Consider the following 14,896-nt stretch of genomic DNA (forward strand, 5'->3'; position numbering starts at 1 on the left):
CACATCCTGACGGGTGTGAACAAAAATAAGATGTTGCATGAATTTGGTGAAACTCTTGGCAGTGATGATTCAACACGACTCAAGAATGCCCCCCCCCCCTTGCTCTTAAAATGTTTTATGCATAACTGAAATGGGCGTTACTAAAAGTTTAGTTCATTGTGAAAACTCCCTAAAGTGGCACAGGATCATTTTACTGTCTCTCCAGAACAATAATAGGATCAGACATAATATTCATGAAAATATACTGTTGTGCATTGATCAAAAGTACAATTTTGTCTACTTTTTCACATTTTTATTGATATTAAATAGTCTTTTAAAGTAAGTGGTTGAGTAACTGTTTAGCTGCAAGCTGAATGAATCTTTTCATTTGAAAAATGACAACATCAGACACCACCACACCACATAAACAACCAATGACGACAACAACTCCATGAACAAGCACATACACAGAACACAGTACAGTAAAATGCACGTATTAGAAATATCCGTCATCGTTTGGGACTCTGCACTCAGCAGGGAAGTTATTTGCTTTGTGTAACATCTTTACGTTCTTCTTCTTCTTCTTCTTCTTCTTTTCTTTTTTTTTTTTTTAACCTCTTGCAACATTAAAGTCTTTACAGGTGTGACTGGCGGCTACAAGAGGCACACAATAGATGTCAGAAGTAGTCAAGTAGCCATTAGGGTTAGCTTCCTGTCAGTAAGGGCTAAGCGTTTAAGAAACCTTTTGGTTTAGAACAGCTTGTGAATGAGGCCCATTCTTCTTCTTTGGTCAGTCATACAGTAAGTTGGCTTTCTCAGTGTTTGTGCACTGCGGGCAACTGGGGAGGAAGACCCCTCCCTGGAAAGCAGGTTGTAAAGTCGAGACCATGCAGTCAGGAGCAGAAACTGCCAAAACACATCAAGTAAATGCTTCAGCTGTAAGTGCACATATGAAGAACAAAAAGGAATCTCACCCTTATCTTACCAGTTTGTTTTGCTTCTGCACGGTATCCCCTGTGTGTTTGTTTGTTTTTCTTCTGGTGAACTGAAACAGAATTTAAAGAGAACCCTTCAGGAATTGAGTCATTACGATGACGCGTTTTGTGACCGGGGCTCATGCGAGTGTGCATTTAGAACGAACCAGTTCATCTGCAGGACTTGACATGTTCAGCCACCATAAACCACACCATTCACAAAGTCAGACGCCCGACCTCTATGAAGCACATATCAGCAGTACCGCAGACTAAGCTCAGGAAGTCTAGAGTTCTAAGGAATTTGATGGGTGGGCACTGGAACGGGGCATAAGTCAATTTTAGCTTGCTGTCAGAGATAAACGCTGCCCAGAGCATGACGGCGGGGTTTTACACCTACCAGTTAACAACACATGCAGCACCAGTGTGATAATCACGATGCCAAGAAGGCAAACACCAACTGGCAAGATGTAGCTGGTCCAGATCAATGTGGCGGCAACAGGCTGGAGAGGCTGTGACTGATCTGTGCAGAGGAGAAAGGAAAAGTTACATTTGGTGAAACACAGTCCAAAGAGGCCTGTTGGTCCTGTTCACATCGTGTGGTCATCTTTGACACCACAAATACAATGACCACAATGGAAAGAAATGATTGGTGTTGTCAGAACGGCACCGGAGCGTTGAATCGTGGGTTTGCGCACAGTCTCTGCTTGCTCTAGTCGAAGCAGCGCTGGTGACTGTTGAACCGGAGCTGGTAAATACCGGCTAGAGTCATTTGTCCTGGTACTGAATGCCAGTTTAAGCTGTCCTCATTGCACGACCATGGACAAGCACAAGACTGTGCGACGAATATCTACCTTTCGCAGAGGGTGCATTTATCTTTCCACATCGCAAGATGACATCATGAACTGGCGACGGACCAGGTGTACTCAGGTGAAGCACCAGCTGTACTGACTATTGAGTTTCAGGCGCAATAAATCTCATCTGATCCACTTCCTATTTGTACAAAGAGGTCATTGAACTGACACAGTTTGGAAGGAAATCCGAGTGAAAAACCTTGACGCCACTCATTTGTGTGATTATTTTGTTGGCAGCGTTGCGCCACTGCCTACAACTGCTCTGCACTGAAACCAAACTTTTCCAACCATGCATGACTCATCAAGAACGTGCTGATGGACCCAGTTTGTTAGAACCAGCTGATTTTCATATGATATTAAACAAATCAGATGTTGAGGTTTCGACAATCTTTGTTATTAGAAGGCCTGTTTGCTACGCCAAGAGTCTCCTGGCTCACAAGTCATAGGAATAGAAACCAGTGACACAACCAGTGTTCATTCATCTCCCAGAGTTTCTAAATCTCTTAAGTTCTGGTTCTTGCATTAAAAGACTGACTGCTTGGCCTTCGACTCCCACTGCCCCCCGTGTTTACACAGAGAATAAACATGATACCACTATCATCCCACAAAACCACTTAAGGGAAGAGTGGAAAAGCACTTACTGCATTGCTCAAAACACTGGATGACGGTGGCAGCGTGCTTTACATGGAGCCTTGTCACCTGGCCAAGAACAAAATGTTTTTTTAGAGCCATTGTCCGTTGGAATGTGTAACAAGCTAGTTAAACTTGAAGGATCTATTTATAACTCACCTGGAGACAGCAGTTCACATCACATAATTTTCCTGCCAAGTTTAAGCTAAAAGGTTTGTCTTCCTCCTGAAACAGAGAGAAAAGATGCAAAAATCTAGTCCTGAGGGTAAACCTGTGGAGTGGTGATTGATGGTAGAAGCGCAGTTTTAAATGACAGGCACTTTCCCTTTGTAGAGCATTAAAAGACAAGATTACCAATTATTTGTTATGGTGATCAAAATGTGTTTTTTTTTTTTTGCTTTAAAGCATTCGAGATTGTCTTCATGGCAACAAAAACCAAAACAAAGGAAGAGGGATTAAAGGAGAAAATGATAAGGGCGTTGCAAAAGCTTTTATTTACTGAACACAAACGCTGGGTTGGCACATTCTCACACCGGTGCAGCTACGTGTAAGCCTGCACTCTCCACCATGTCTTGCGCTCACTCTTGCCAGGAGTGCGACACTTACCACATTCACCGTGTGTGTTTCAGTCATCTGGCACGCCATGGGGGACGCCGCTGACTTCACGCACAGGCCCACAGAGAAAGTAGCATTCAGCAGCGATGTGATCTTCACCTCCTGGCGACCCTGTTGTTTTGTCAAGGCCACCTTCCATGCTGGAAATGAATGAGATGGTGTCATTTTAATTACTCATTCAACCAGACAGTGTTACATCATGTCTGCCATGAGTGCTCTAATGTGATCATGTAATTACCCATTAAGGGATCTTTCTTTTTGGTGTCATTTTTGTGTTTGCCTGTCCGCGGGATTACGTGACAGCTGGCAGGTGACAGGTGTGGTGGAGGCCCAGGAGGAACCCATACAATTTGGGAGTAGAAAAGGTTTTTTTTAACTATTGATGTTCTCCCACTGCGGTGAGCTGGCGACCCGTCCAGGGTGAACCCCGCCTCTCGTCCAATGTCAGCTGGGATAGGTTCCAGCCCCCCCCCCACGCGCGCAACTCTTAACAGATAAGTGGTGTTCCTCTTTGGCGTAGGCCAGCCAGCGATCGGATGAATCATCTAGTGTGTCGACTGGATTCATCTCAAAATTAGTCAGAAGCTCCTCGAGAAGCTGGAGGTGAGTCACTGTGAAGACTGTGCTAATGGCTGCTTGCAGCTTTGCTTGGGGCCCAAGGAGGACGGTGCCAGGAACCAGCCCGGATGCAAAGGTTGAGGAAGGTTGAAGTGCAGCTGAGGTTTGTTTTTCTGTCAGTAAGATTGTGCAAGAACTAGTTGGCTGATTTCCACCAGAGTTGGTGGAGGGATGTAGAATCGATTTCTCAACAGCCTGGAAATTCAGGTGGTACCCAACCACATGAGCAACTCATCATGTGCAGCATCTACCCAAGGACAGAGCTTAGTTAGCCCACCACACAGCTCCACACCCCACTCCAAGCTAAACACTGAAGCACGCTCTCACTCTCAAAGCCTTGTTCAAATCTTCGTCATGTAGTAGTAGAATTAAGAATTGTTTTCCATCACAATGGAATTCAGAATTTTATTGTTGGGTAGTTTGCGTGCTCTTGCCTCAATGTTACTGCCTGGTTATCTTTTATCTGACACAGACAGCAGGTAACCCTTCAACTACAGCCCAAAAACGTCATCCAAAAAAAGCAACAAAAAAAAACAAAAAAACAAGCATCAATCTTCAAACTTAAATAAGAAATATCAAGAAAAAATGTGGGAGTACAGTAAACTTAACAGATAAACTAAATACCAGACTTTCACTCCCAGTAAAACTTCAGAGACACAAAATTGCTGACAGATACTTAATACTTTTTAAGGACAGCTTTTCATTTGGTCATGCATAATTTTATTGATAATTCTATTATATAATTTTATTATCATTCATCAAGTGAAGTCAGTCTGTTGAGAACTCTAGAACGGGCCCAGGAAGAACCCACTGAATCTGAGGGGCCGGTCTGTTTATTGGTTTAGTTTGGGTTTGGCACCGCCGCTTTGTGTGACCTGTAGTTCTGACGTTAGAAAAGACGGTACCTCGGAATCTGCCATCAACAAAGGGACACCTGGTCCAGGACTGACCTCGTGCAGTGAACTAAAGAGGAAAGACCAGTTAGGTTTCACACAGTGTTGCACATTGTGTTACACCTGAATGGCTCCATTGAAAAGACGTTCTCCTATGAGAGCTGACATCAACGAGCTGATACACTGAGGCTGTGCTGCGCTCCCTGTGAGCTCAATAGTCTCTCGACACAGAAAAAGGAAGTAGTTTTTACCTTCATGCAGAGTTGAGGATGCATATCCACTTCACTAAATGTAATCTGCAAGGCAACATTTGATGAAATTGTTAATCATGAACCAACATTGTCTTTACTCAGTGTTGTAATAACAAAGTAGGTGGATGAGTTTAAAAGGGGCTAAATGCTCCATTAACCATGCTTTGTCTCTGTTTGTTGCCAAGTCCTTTTTTGGTCAGATGGATTCAGCAGCCTGTGTCTTTTTCTCTGAGGTTTCCCAACTGTGTGGGCTCTCCCCTTCAATAAACTAACGGTGTACTTAACAACACAACTCTGGAATTACATGAGTAAGACGTTTGCCTGCACTATAAATCACACACGACACATTTCATGCAAGCACAAAGAAACTCCTCCCTAAAATCAAAAATCAAAACCAAATGTGTGTTTTTCCGTTCAAGTACTCATGAATTTGAATCTTGAGCTCATGAAGACTTATTTTCCTTCCTGCATTACTTCTTTGTGACTAAGGGATTCAGGAAGAGCCGGCCATGCATGCTTAACTTGATGCTACCGACAGCTAACAACTGCGAAACTGTCAATTTTTGTTGCTATTTCGCTGTTGGTGATGTTAGCCATCATTAGCTTCGAGCTAAAATATACGTGGCTGGCTCTTTCTGCATTCTGGGGTCATACAGAAGTAATGCCGGACTTAGGACTTAGGACTATGACATGGACTACGATACAGTGACATGCTCTCCTCACATCTTTTTATTAAAAAACTTTCTCAAAGGTACATTGTTTTTCAGGGGTGGCGACTCATGACCTCGGGCCTTTAGTCCCGCGTGATTGATTTCTGAGCATAAAGCTGCAGGGGAAACCACGTTACTGTTCCCTTGTCAGAGGCTGTTACCTTTTCTCTGCTGACATTCTGCATGGACCGGGGCAGATCCAAGCAGACGCCATCCTCTCCTCTCTGACACAAAGTGACAACAGCAGTAACAGGACAAGCAGGTTCCCACAACAGCGCCTCCTCCTGTGGGTCAAAGGTGATTCCTTGCCACAGCTCCTCCAAATCTACCGGGACATGGCAGGTGTCATCGTACCGTAAAGTTCACTTTGGAGTCAGACTCAGAGTAATCAAGGTACTCACTGTCTTTGAAAGGGCAGACCTGGACTCTGGTGGCGTCCGTTGTGATGGACCAGCCCTGTGGGAGATTTGTCAGTGAGTGTGTGAGTGAGTGCAGGTTCTCCTATCTGTTAGACTGATCACATTGTAGCAGTGAGAAGCTTTCACCTCGATACAGAGGCAGGGCAGGGGCCGGGAGTACAGGAGGGTGGCGCTCTTTATGGATTCCTCCTTCTTAATCTGCAAGATTAAATAAAAGTTTATGTAACATTTATGATTCTTTCCTCTGCATGTGCGCAACAGCTGCCTTTATCTTCTCTCCAACAATTTACCAGATGATCTAAGAACAGACACAAATGTGACCACAAAAAGAAATGTCTAACATTACTGTGTTTAGTCAGCTTGCTTGTATTGTGTCTGTCATTTGCTGCTCGTGGTTTACCCTTTGTACACTCCAAAGTGTTGAAGTCTGCATATCAGAAAGTGAAAGGTTTCACGTAATAAAGGCTCTGATTGAAGGACTCAAAGGTTCAAACAAGTCAGTGGATTTGAACTCTGAGATGTGAAATACTACATCCCCACTGGAGTACTTGTGCCCTCAGCAGTACACACATTAGGATAGAGTGTATCCAGCAGTTGCTGCTATCAACAAATCAACAATCTCAATCTACAATTAAACACGTCATGTGTTTTTCCACCCTCTCCTACTCCTCCTTTGTGGCTTTTAATCTGATCTCTGTCTCAGCTGCTAGGCAGACCTACCACAGTATTAGCATCTGTGCCAAAACAAACAAAGTTGTTGTGGCACAGGCGGAGCTGGTAGTCGTAATCTTCCAGCATGTCCGTCACAGTCACGTTCAGCTCCTTCTTCTCTGGGTCCACGTCATACGACAGCCTACCCGCTGGAGAAGTCAAAGGTCAAAGACAGAAGGTCGTGAACCACTGAAATGTTTGTTAGTTTGTTAAGAGTGTGCCAACTGTTTGGTAAATGTGCTTATTTAACTTCCTGCTGAGAGCCAGACAAGAATATAGATCATTCTCTCTCTCTCTCTCTCTCTCTCTCTCTCTCTCTCTCTCTCTCTCTCTCTCTCTCTCTCTCTCCTCTGTAAGGAGCTGAGACTCACAGACACCAGCTAGCTGCTAGTTAGCTTAGCACAGTGTCATAGATGGGAAGTGATAGATGTGTGGAGTCTGCATGTTCTCCCTGTTCCTGCTGGGTTCTCTCTGGTACTCCAGCTTCCTCCACAGTCCAAAGACATCAAGAGGGACCAGGTTAATCCAGACTCTAAATTGACCGTAGGCCTGGCTGGGAGAGCCAATGGTTGTCTGTCTCTATGTGTTGGCCCTGCCATGGACTGGTGACCCCTCCAGGGTGAAGGCTGCTGGGATAGGCTCCACCCCCCCCCCCCCACCACCACCACCCTTAACAGGATAAGAGGGAGAAAATGGATGGATGGATGGAAGTGATAGCATCAGTCAAAAGTCTTTGAATGCACTTTCCCTTAAATTGAATATTATCTCTGTATTAACATTACTATTGTTGTGCATAGCATTTGCTATCAAAAAACATTTAATATTGTAAGTTATTGTCATTTTAGAAAAGCAGTGATTTGATGCAGCACCTCATTACCTCAGCCAAAACCTAATGGCTGACATTAAGTCCTGCCAGGATGCTGAACCTTGTTCATATAAACCAGAATATGCAAAGGAGGACTGAGAGGCTTTGATTGGTTCAGGTTCAGGACGGAGGTATGCTAGCTCTCCCACTACCACTCATTGCGCTAAGCCAAGTAGCTGCCATTTGGTCTCTGCGTCTCAGCACTGTTCCACATACACGGGGAGAGAAGGGTGTCTGTCTTCTTCTGTGGCTCTGCAGTTTCCTGAAAATGTGTGTGTGTGTGTGTGTGTGTGTGTGTGTGTGTGTGTGTGTGTGTGTGTGTGTGTGTGTGTGTGTGTTTCCTCGAAGATCAAAGTTTTACTCACTGATGCACACTGGGATGTGCTTTCTCAAATCTTCATGACTGCATCCTGTGTTTAAAAGTTGCAAACTTTGTAGTAAAAATAGGGAAAAGATCATCACATCCAGCTTTTTCACATGAATCACTTACAAATATTGTCTCCCTGTGAATCATTAAACCATCTGTTTTTATCTTTAACAAGGAAGTACTCTGTAGATTACACATTGACATTACAAAGTACTGTGTAAGATTCTTTAAAATTTCCCGCTTGAGTCAGAGTCTTGTGTTGGACGTGGAGATTCGTACCTGGGGCATCATAAGTGCCACTCCACATTACTCCACAATAATTCGGAAATGATTTGATTGTTACTTGCACTCGTTGTTTTGGAGAAACGCTGCTGCAATCATTCTCCACCTGCACCTGAAGGACACGGGGAATCAAAGGTTCACAAGCTGCCACATGTCGGCCACAGCTTAGTCATGTTGTGATGGAAGTCACCGGGCATGTTTGCACCGGTCTATTTTAGCCTTATGCAAAAATAATCACGATTTGCTTATTCTCCTAAGATATAAATCTGGACAGACAAAGAAACAGAAGCATCCAGATGCTGCTGATCGGATTCTACCTAATTACAAATGCCTCTACCTGCAGTCCAGACTTTCTCCCTCTGGCTGCCGTTTGGATGCTGAAGCTTCTGCAGTTTTCAAGCATCCCTGCTGTCTGTGTGCAAACAGACATGCCCCAGACAGACCCTGGAGACAATGCATCATGGAGGAAGTCAGAAAACCATTCACAAATTGCATCTCATGTGCAGGAAGTGTTGGCAGGACGGACTTTAGACTCAGCAGGATCAAAGGGATTTCCCCCGCTGCAGGTCTCGGATTAAAATGATCCATCATTCTTACAGTGGGCTGCTGACTAAGACTGACACGTGTGTGTGTGTGTGGGGGGGGGGGGGGGTGTTTGTGTGTGGGTGTTGACATTCACCTTATCATATCACTTCAAAATCAGGAACAGAAATTGTAAATTTACACAATCATAATGCAAGAGCAGAAGTTTGATTACGGAAAGCTTTTGTTGACATAAGTGTAACTTCCTTCAGTGCTTCCAGAGTATTTCATCGTTAGTTGGACTGACCGACTCCTTGACGATCGGCCGAGGCTGAGGTCAAATACAAATTTCATTTCTTGACATGGAGAAGAGATACCAGTTGGCTGCTTTTCACACTCGCCGCTGCAGGTGACTTAGACACACCTGTCAATAATTCAAAACAAGTCCAGTCTTTTTGCAGCTTCTGATGTTTACAAGCTAACCGCAGTTCTGCATGGAGATGTCGGGAACCTAAATTGGTCTGAGGTTCTTGAAAGATCAGTTAGATGCCAACTCTTTGTTCTTCAAAGGAGCAGCCCACGTTTAAGCTGTCGCAGCCTAACCTGTTAGTTGTAATGTGGCTTTGATTCTGAGGTGGAGTGAACACTTCTGCCTCCCCTCACAGCTCATGACTGTTGACAAACTGATGTTCTGGAACAGGGAGGAGGCGTTGAGATCTTCAGTGGGCTTCTGACATGGAGGAGGAAAGAATTCTACACATGAAAAGATACACAGGCAGATTGGGTTTAGAAACAAACATTCAAAGAGCCATTATGGCGTTCCAAAGAAAATGTTAACGTCTGTTTGGAGTGTCGGTGGCGACGTGGGTGAGATGAAAAAAAAAGCGGGCTGTGATTCTGTGGAAAAACATTGCCCTGCCAAATCAGGAGTCAGTTGTGTGCTCTGAATGGCTCTCGATGAAAGGATTTCTGCTGCCTTTACTTTGAAATGAGAGGACTAGAAGTGACGTCCCCCTCTGTGTGTGATTCTGGTTTAGCAGTGGATGTTGTTTCACTTGATGATCTTGAGCTTTTACTGCTGAATTTTAAGAAGAGCAAATGTATTTCCGGGTTATTTTTTTCCCTCAAACCTTGAATATCTTCATGAGAGGCTAAACACCCTGCTGTCTGAGCTTTAAACATAATTATGAGGTTTTCGGTGGCACGTGATCCCGCCCTGAATGCAACACCTAACACGAAATTAACGTTTCATGCGCATACGATACTAAATAAAGACAATATGGGCTCCACACGAGGAATAAGGTTAGTGTGCAGTGTGTGCTGAGTCGTGTAATGTGCACATGCACGGGTGCGCATGTAATGTTGTAAACGTGCGCGGCCGTGATCACAACCTGGCTTTGTCTTGCATCGAAGGCCCTGAGAGAAGAGAGAGAGAAAAAAAACAGAGAAGCAATCAGCTGAAACTCTTCATCTTCGTCCCTCATGCTCTCTATACCTCCACCCAGGTGCCAAAACAAGCCAAGCCCGATGTAAAAAATGTAGGTTCTCACAATGTTGTGCTCCGTTCCACCCCACCAACACCACCACCACCACTGCGTTTAGTGACGTTCAGTCTTGGTGTTGCTAGCCCTCTCCAAAATCAACAAATGCCGCCAGTTATGTGGTGCACGCTACAGCTGTACTGTAAATCTATGATGTAATCATCATCGTCATCATCGTCGTCATCGTCGTCGCCAGCCAGCAGTTTGCGCACCGTGCTAAAGGTTGTCATTCAACAAGCTGTATTACTGAGTCATTAAGAAAAATTTGTTAAGGCCTGAGTCCAAATTTTTGTGAGATGCATCATCACTCATCCACCAGCCATGATGCAGGACTTCCCCCTGAGAGGAGTGACAGTTTCTCATGCGTGTGACAGGAGTTCCTCTGAAGGCTGCAGTTGTTTCCTGATGGTAAACTCTCCTGTCTGCCTGTGTAGAGCTGATGAGCGGAGCCGTCTGAGACAGAAGTAGATGCACTCAACCTGTTGAGTCTTACCCAGACAGCTGGTTTGGGTTTCTTCCTGAGATGTGGGTCAATGATTGAATAGATGTTAAGCTTTTTGTTTGGCGTGAGTCACCTTTAACGACTGGTCGCGATTCTCCTGCAACACGAACTCTTTAGTTGTCATTGTCTTTTACAGATTCCCAGTTGAGCTCTTTCTCAGCTGGACTCTTTGAGGAAGTCTAGTTTAAGCCCATTTACACAAAACTGGATAGAAGGTCGTCACAGTCTGATGTGAGGCCAAGCTGGAGTGAGGCAAGCAGCAGCACTTCAGCAGGAGGAAACAGAGTAACAGAGCTATATTTAGAAGCACAAAAAAATAGTTTGAAGGCTCCAGTTTTACCTGCGAACACTTGGTGCTGCATGTCTCTATCCTTTCCAGCTCCACGTGTTCTGCTGCAGCTCCACAGAGACCCAAACAGGCGGGAGACAACAGCAAAGATACCAACAAGATCATTTTTGTCCCTGCTCTTTTCTTCTGCGGCGGCTAAAGCAGATGCGTCCCGGGTCCCAGGTATGGTGGCGGAGGGGGGGGCAGGTGGAGGGGCGGTGGGGGGCGGATGCTGAGAGGGCTCCTTGTATGAGTCCTGTGATATCCAGAGGACGTGTGATGGGGTGGAAGTGAGCACCCAGCAGAGTGAAATACAGACTGCTGAAAAGTTCACATTTAAATATTGTCAGTGGAGGTGGGGCCTTGGTGGTGAGGATATATGTGTTTAACTGTGTGTGTATGTGGGGGGGGGGGGGCAGTTCAACACAAATAAAGGGGTTTTCCTAGACATCAGTAATACAATTATTCCAGTAATTCTGCATTTATTTATTTATTTATTACAATTTATGGGCACATTTAAAAAAAGGACGTGTAAGTCACACAACAAACACATACACAACACTACGTGTGCGCAGTACTTCGAAGAAGGTTCCACATTTGCTGCCATTCTTTCATAGAGTCCAAAATAAATAGATAAATACATAAATAAATAAACAGTTCCACGAATAAAGCAAACCCCAGTTTCTCATTTCCTGTGAACACAAAAACGAATGAAAACACAAACAAATCCGTTTTATTTGGTCAGGAAGGCGGACGACTGAGACGGGAGGCTAAACCTGACGCAGGTGTCAGGTCCATTGTGTTTGTGACGCCACAGGGCAGGGTAGGAATGTTACGAGCCCAAATGTACGAACTGCTCCAGCCTTTAGCGCAACAACAACAACAACATGGGCGTATGTGACCTCATCATTCAGTTAGCATGACAACATCATACTTTCTTTGGTTGCATGGTGTTCTCTCCCACGGGCGCGCCGCTACCCTGCTGTCCTGGACCAAAAGGATTTCAGGAGTTATTGGAAGTTGGACAGGAATACTTGAAGTGCAGATCGTTGGTTGTCTGGAGAACGTTTTTACACGATCGCAGACCTGTTAGTTGTCGATACTTGCCTGCTGTGTTGTGGTCACGGGGAACAGAAATTATTCCATCCATCTGTCCATTTTCTACCGCTTATCCAATCATTTCAGTTGGGAAAAAAGCCAGTAAAATTTGAAATTCCCTCAAGCGACACAATTGCGTCTTCGTTGTTCTTCATGGACTGTCGAATCCTGACATTTAAGAGCCTGGAAGAAGCAAGTATCGGATATTTTTCCTTGAAATTGACTGAACTGGTCATGAAAATAGCTGCATTATTGCAGTTATACAGAAAAACAAAACCCAACATTGAGTGGCAAAGGTTTATAATAAGGACACAGGAATGGTAAGTTAATTCTTAGTTAACAGTGACGGTGTCTCGGAATAATTTGCTAGTGGTTTTCAGGTTAACTAGGATGGAAAAACTGGTAGAGGTCGTGGTGGTGTGTTGCTTACATGGTGACACTTTAGAATAGAGATCACAAAGTTCTGTAATAAAGGGTAAGTTATGCTTAAATATTGCTTATTCAGCGCTCTCGCTATCGATTATGTGCTCGTGTTAATGCTTGTGAACCGACTCTGGAGTGTCAGACGAGGAGAGCCAGTGAGCCCGATCGCTCCGATGAGTGTGTTAAAGCCCACTGATCAGTTTTAGGGCCAGTACACCTGAGCTATCGCCGCACGTCACCTGCGCCTGCGTTATTCTCTCCCCTCTGGAACGAGACTTCAGTCCTGCTCGTCCCCCAGGCAAAAACTTCCTTCTGACTCAACTTCATGACAGTTTGAGCTGTGAGGGTTAGAATGTGGCAGAAACAGATGGGAGTTACATCAAAAAAAACCTAAAAGGGAATTCCTGGAAGCAATGTGTGAAATTCCTATCTGGCTGCTGTTGAGAGCCCCACAGGGAAGTAGGCTCGTGACTCAGAGCTCAGATAGTTTCATCATCTTGGCGGTAAAGAGCATTTAGCTCAGTGTACAGATGCAGAGACAAATGCACTGAAAACCTCCAGCGCGAGAAGCCGCCTGAGCCGGGGTTTACTGGCAGCCATGCCGTTTCTTTGAAATGAATCGTTGTGCAATAACATCAGCACGGCAAACCATAAAAGAAAGGACACGGTGACCTGACTGCTGCTTCGCTCGGTCTCACAACAAATCGGAGAGGTTTGTTTTTTTGTTTTTTTTCCAGCACACGGAGAGAAAACTGTCCGAGTTCAGGAAGAAACACAAAAGACGGACATGTTACCTAACAACTATCTTGACAACAGACTGGTGGTGGCTGCCTGATTAGTGAAGCCGTCCCCAACCTGTAGGGCACACACACACGCGGGACAATGTGGCAAACACACACGTGCACCACCACATAACTTCAGCAGATAAAATAAAAACAACAGCAACGTAAACAATGAGTATCTGACTACTTTGGATATGCAACCCTCCCGCCAGCTCCTCCGAGCTTCCTCAATGAGGACTTGAACAGAGCTTAACTCAGGTGAGACCTGAAGATGAGATCACACGAGGGCGGTGTCCCATGGGCCCCGGGGGGGGGGGGGGGGTGTTGTTGCTCGTGTGCTGGCCCACGTCTGACAGGAGCCCCAAACATTTTAGAATATTCAACTGAATTAAGAGTCTTTCAAGGCACCCCAACGTTTCAGCTTCCCCGCTGATGGCAAGTAATACATTTGAAGTAAGTCTTTAAAATGTCATTTCTGAGGTCCTGGTTAATCTTACAGTTGAGGTGGGAATTGAGGTTAGGGCAAGATTAGGATTAGACTTCATTTAGTTAGGGTTAGGATTAGGATTAAGGTTTGGGTTAGGCTGTCAATATGAATGGAAGTAAGTGGAATATTCTACTGAAGCAAACCTCTGTGTGTTTGTGTGTGCGTGTGTGTGTGTGCGTGCGTGTGTGTGTGTGTGTGTTGCACACTGCAGTGTTATGGCTCTATCTGTTGGGATTCAGGGTGTATTGCAGGGTAGCAGCCACTTGTTCCAGGAACAGCAACCGTCATGGCTTCCATTAGCAGAGGGCCGCCTGTCACAGGTGAGGCTACACACTCGTGTGCACTTTGACAAGATAGGGAGGTGTAATCAAGTACTTCAGGTGTGGATGCTTCACAACACTTTTACAAAATGATCAAACTGTCTGACTGTTAAATGAAGAGCGAGCAATAATAATAATAACAACAGTCATAATGTGTTGGTACAAGAAAGCATAACTCAGTTGAATAAATAAATAAAATGAATCAAGAAATGTTCAAAAGTGCTTATTTTAAGAGGTAGAATGGCCGTCTAGCAACCGAAGGGTCGCTGGTTCAAACCCCACTTCCCCCGGTGACCACGTCCAAGTACCCTTGAGCAAGAGACTGAACCCCCGATGCTCCTGATGGCCCTGTGCATGCACATGCAGGTGGACCTGGAGAGAGACAGATTGCTGATTGCTGTACACAGATTTCATTAATTAAAAAAGAACAACAACATTTTGTTAACGGTAGATTTTACCCCGGCGCAGTGGCAGTAGAGACTCTCTGTATCTCCAGGAAGGATTTAACCTTTTGTCAGATGTTGTAATCTGCTCATTCTGCACTGCAAAACAAAAAAACAAAACAAAGCAAAAAAAAAGAGAATAACCCAGAGCCTCAAGGCAAAGTTTTATGAGTTCATACATAGAAACAGGTTCCCAAGTTATTTTCATTTTCCAAAAAAAGACAACAGAAGAAACGCTCTTAAATTCCTTGACTTGCAACCGTTTATTAGACATTAAAAACAAAT

General features: G+C 44.6%; 1 protein-coding gene across 3 annotated transcripts; it reads right to left on the minus strand.

The window, feature by feature from the left end:
- Positions 1 to 288: 288 nt before the first annotated feature.
- On the minus strand, positions 289 to 11,254 carry il17rel (interleukin 17 receptor E-like). 3 transcript variants are annotated; one of them, XM_086202381.1, is made up of 18 exons: positions 11,071 to 11,254; positions 10,079 to 10,103; positions 9,291 to 9,440; positions 8,503 to 8,609; positions 8,163 to 8,277; positions 7,882 to 7,926; positions 6,661 to 6,800; positions 6,067 to 6,138; positions 5,923 to 5,977; positions 5,683 to 5,846; positions 4,812 to 4,856; positions 4,618 to 4,630; positions 3,041 to 3,189; positions 2,594 to 2,659; positions 2,446 to 2,503; positions 1,351 to 1,473; positions 965 to 1,024; positions 289 to 885 (listed from the first exon to the last, which is right to left on the minus strand). In XM_086202381.1, exons 1-18 carry the CDS (start codon positions 11,182 to 11,184, stop codon positions 770 to 772), a joined length of 1,617 nt encoding a protein of 538 aa, XP_086058507.1. In that variant the 5' UTR covers positions 11,185 to 11,254; the 3' UTR covers positions 289 to 769. The 3 variants fall into 3 exon arrangements, with proteins under 3 accessions (XP_086058507.1, XP_086058506.1, XP_086058508.1); XM_086202380.1 differs by having other exon boundaries at positions 4,573 to 4,630; XM_086202382.1 differs by lacking the exon at positions 11,071 to 11,254 and adding an exon at positions 10,238 to 10,334 and having other exon boundaries at positions 4,573 to 4,630.
- Between the last annotated feature and the right edge of the window lie 3,642 nt (positions 11,255 to 14,896).

This window comes from Aulostomus chinensis, chromosome 4 (assembly GCF_037954235.1).
Source record: "Aulostomus chinensis isolate RoL2024-O1b breed Wild chromosome 4, RoL_Achi_v1.0, whole genome shotgun sequence".
Lineage (NCBI taxonomy): Eukaryota > Metazoa > Chordata > Actinopteri > Syngnathiformes > Aulostomidae > Aulostomus > Aulostomus chinensis.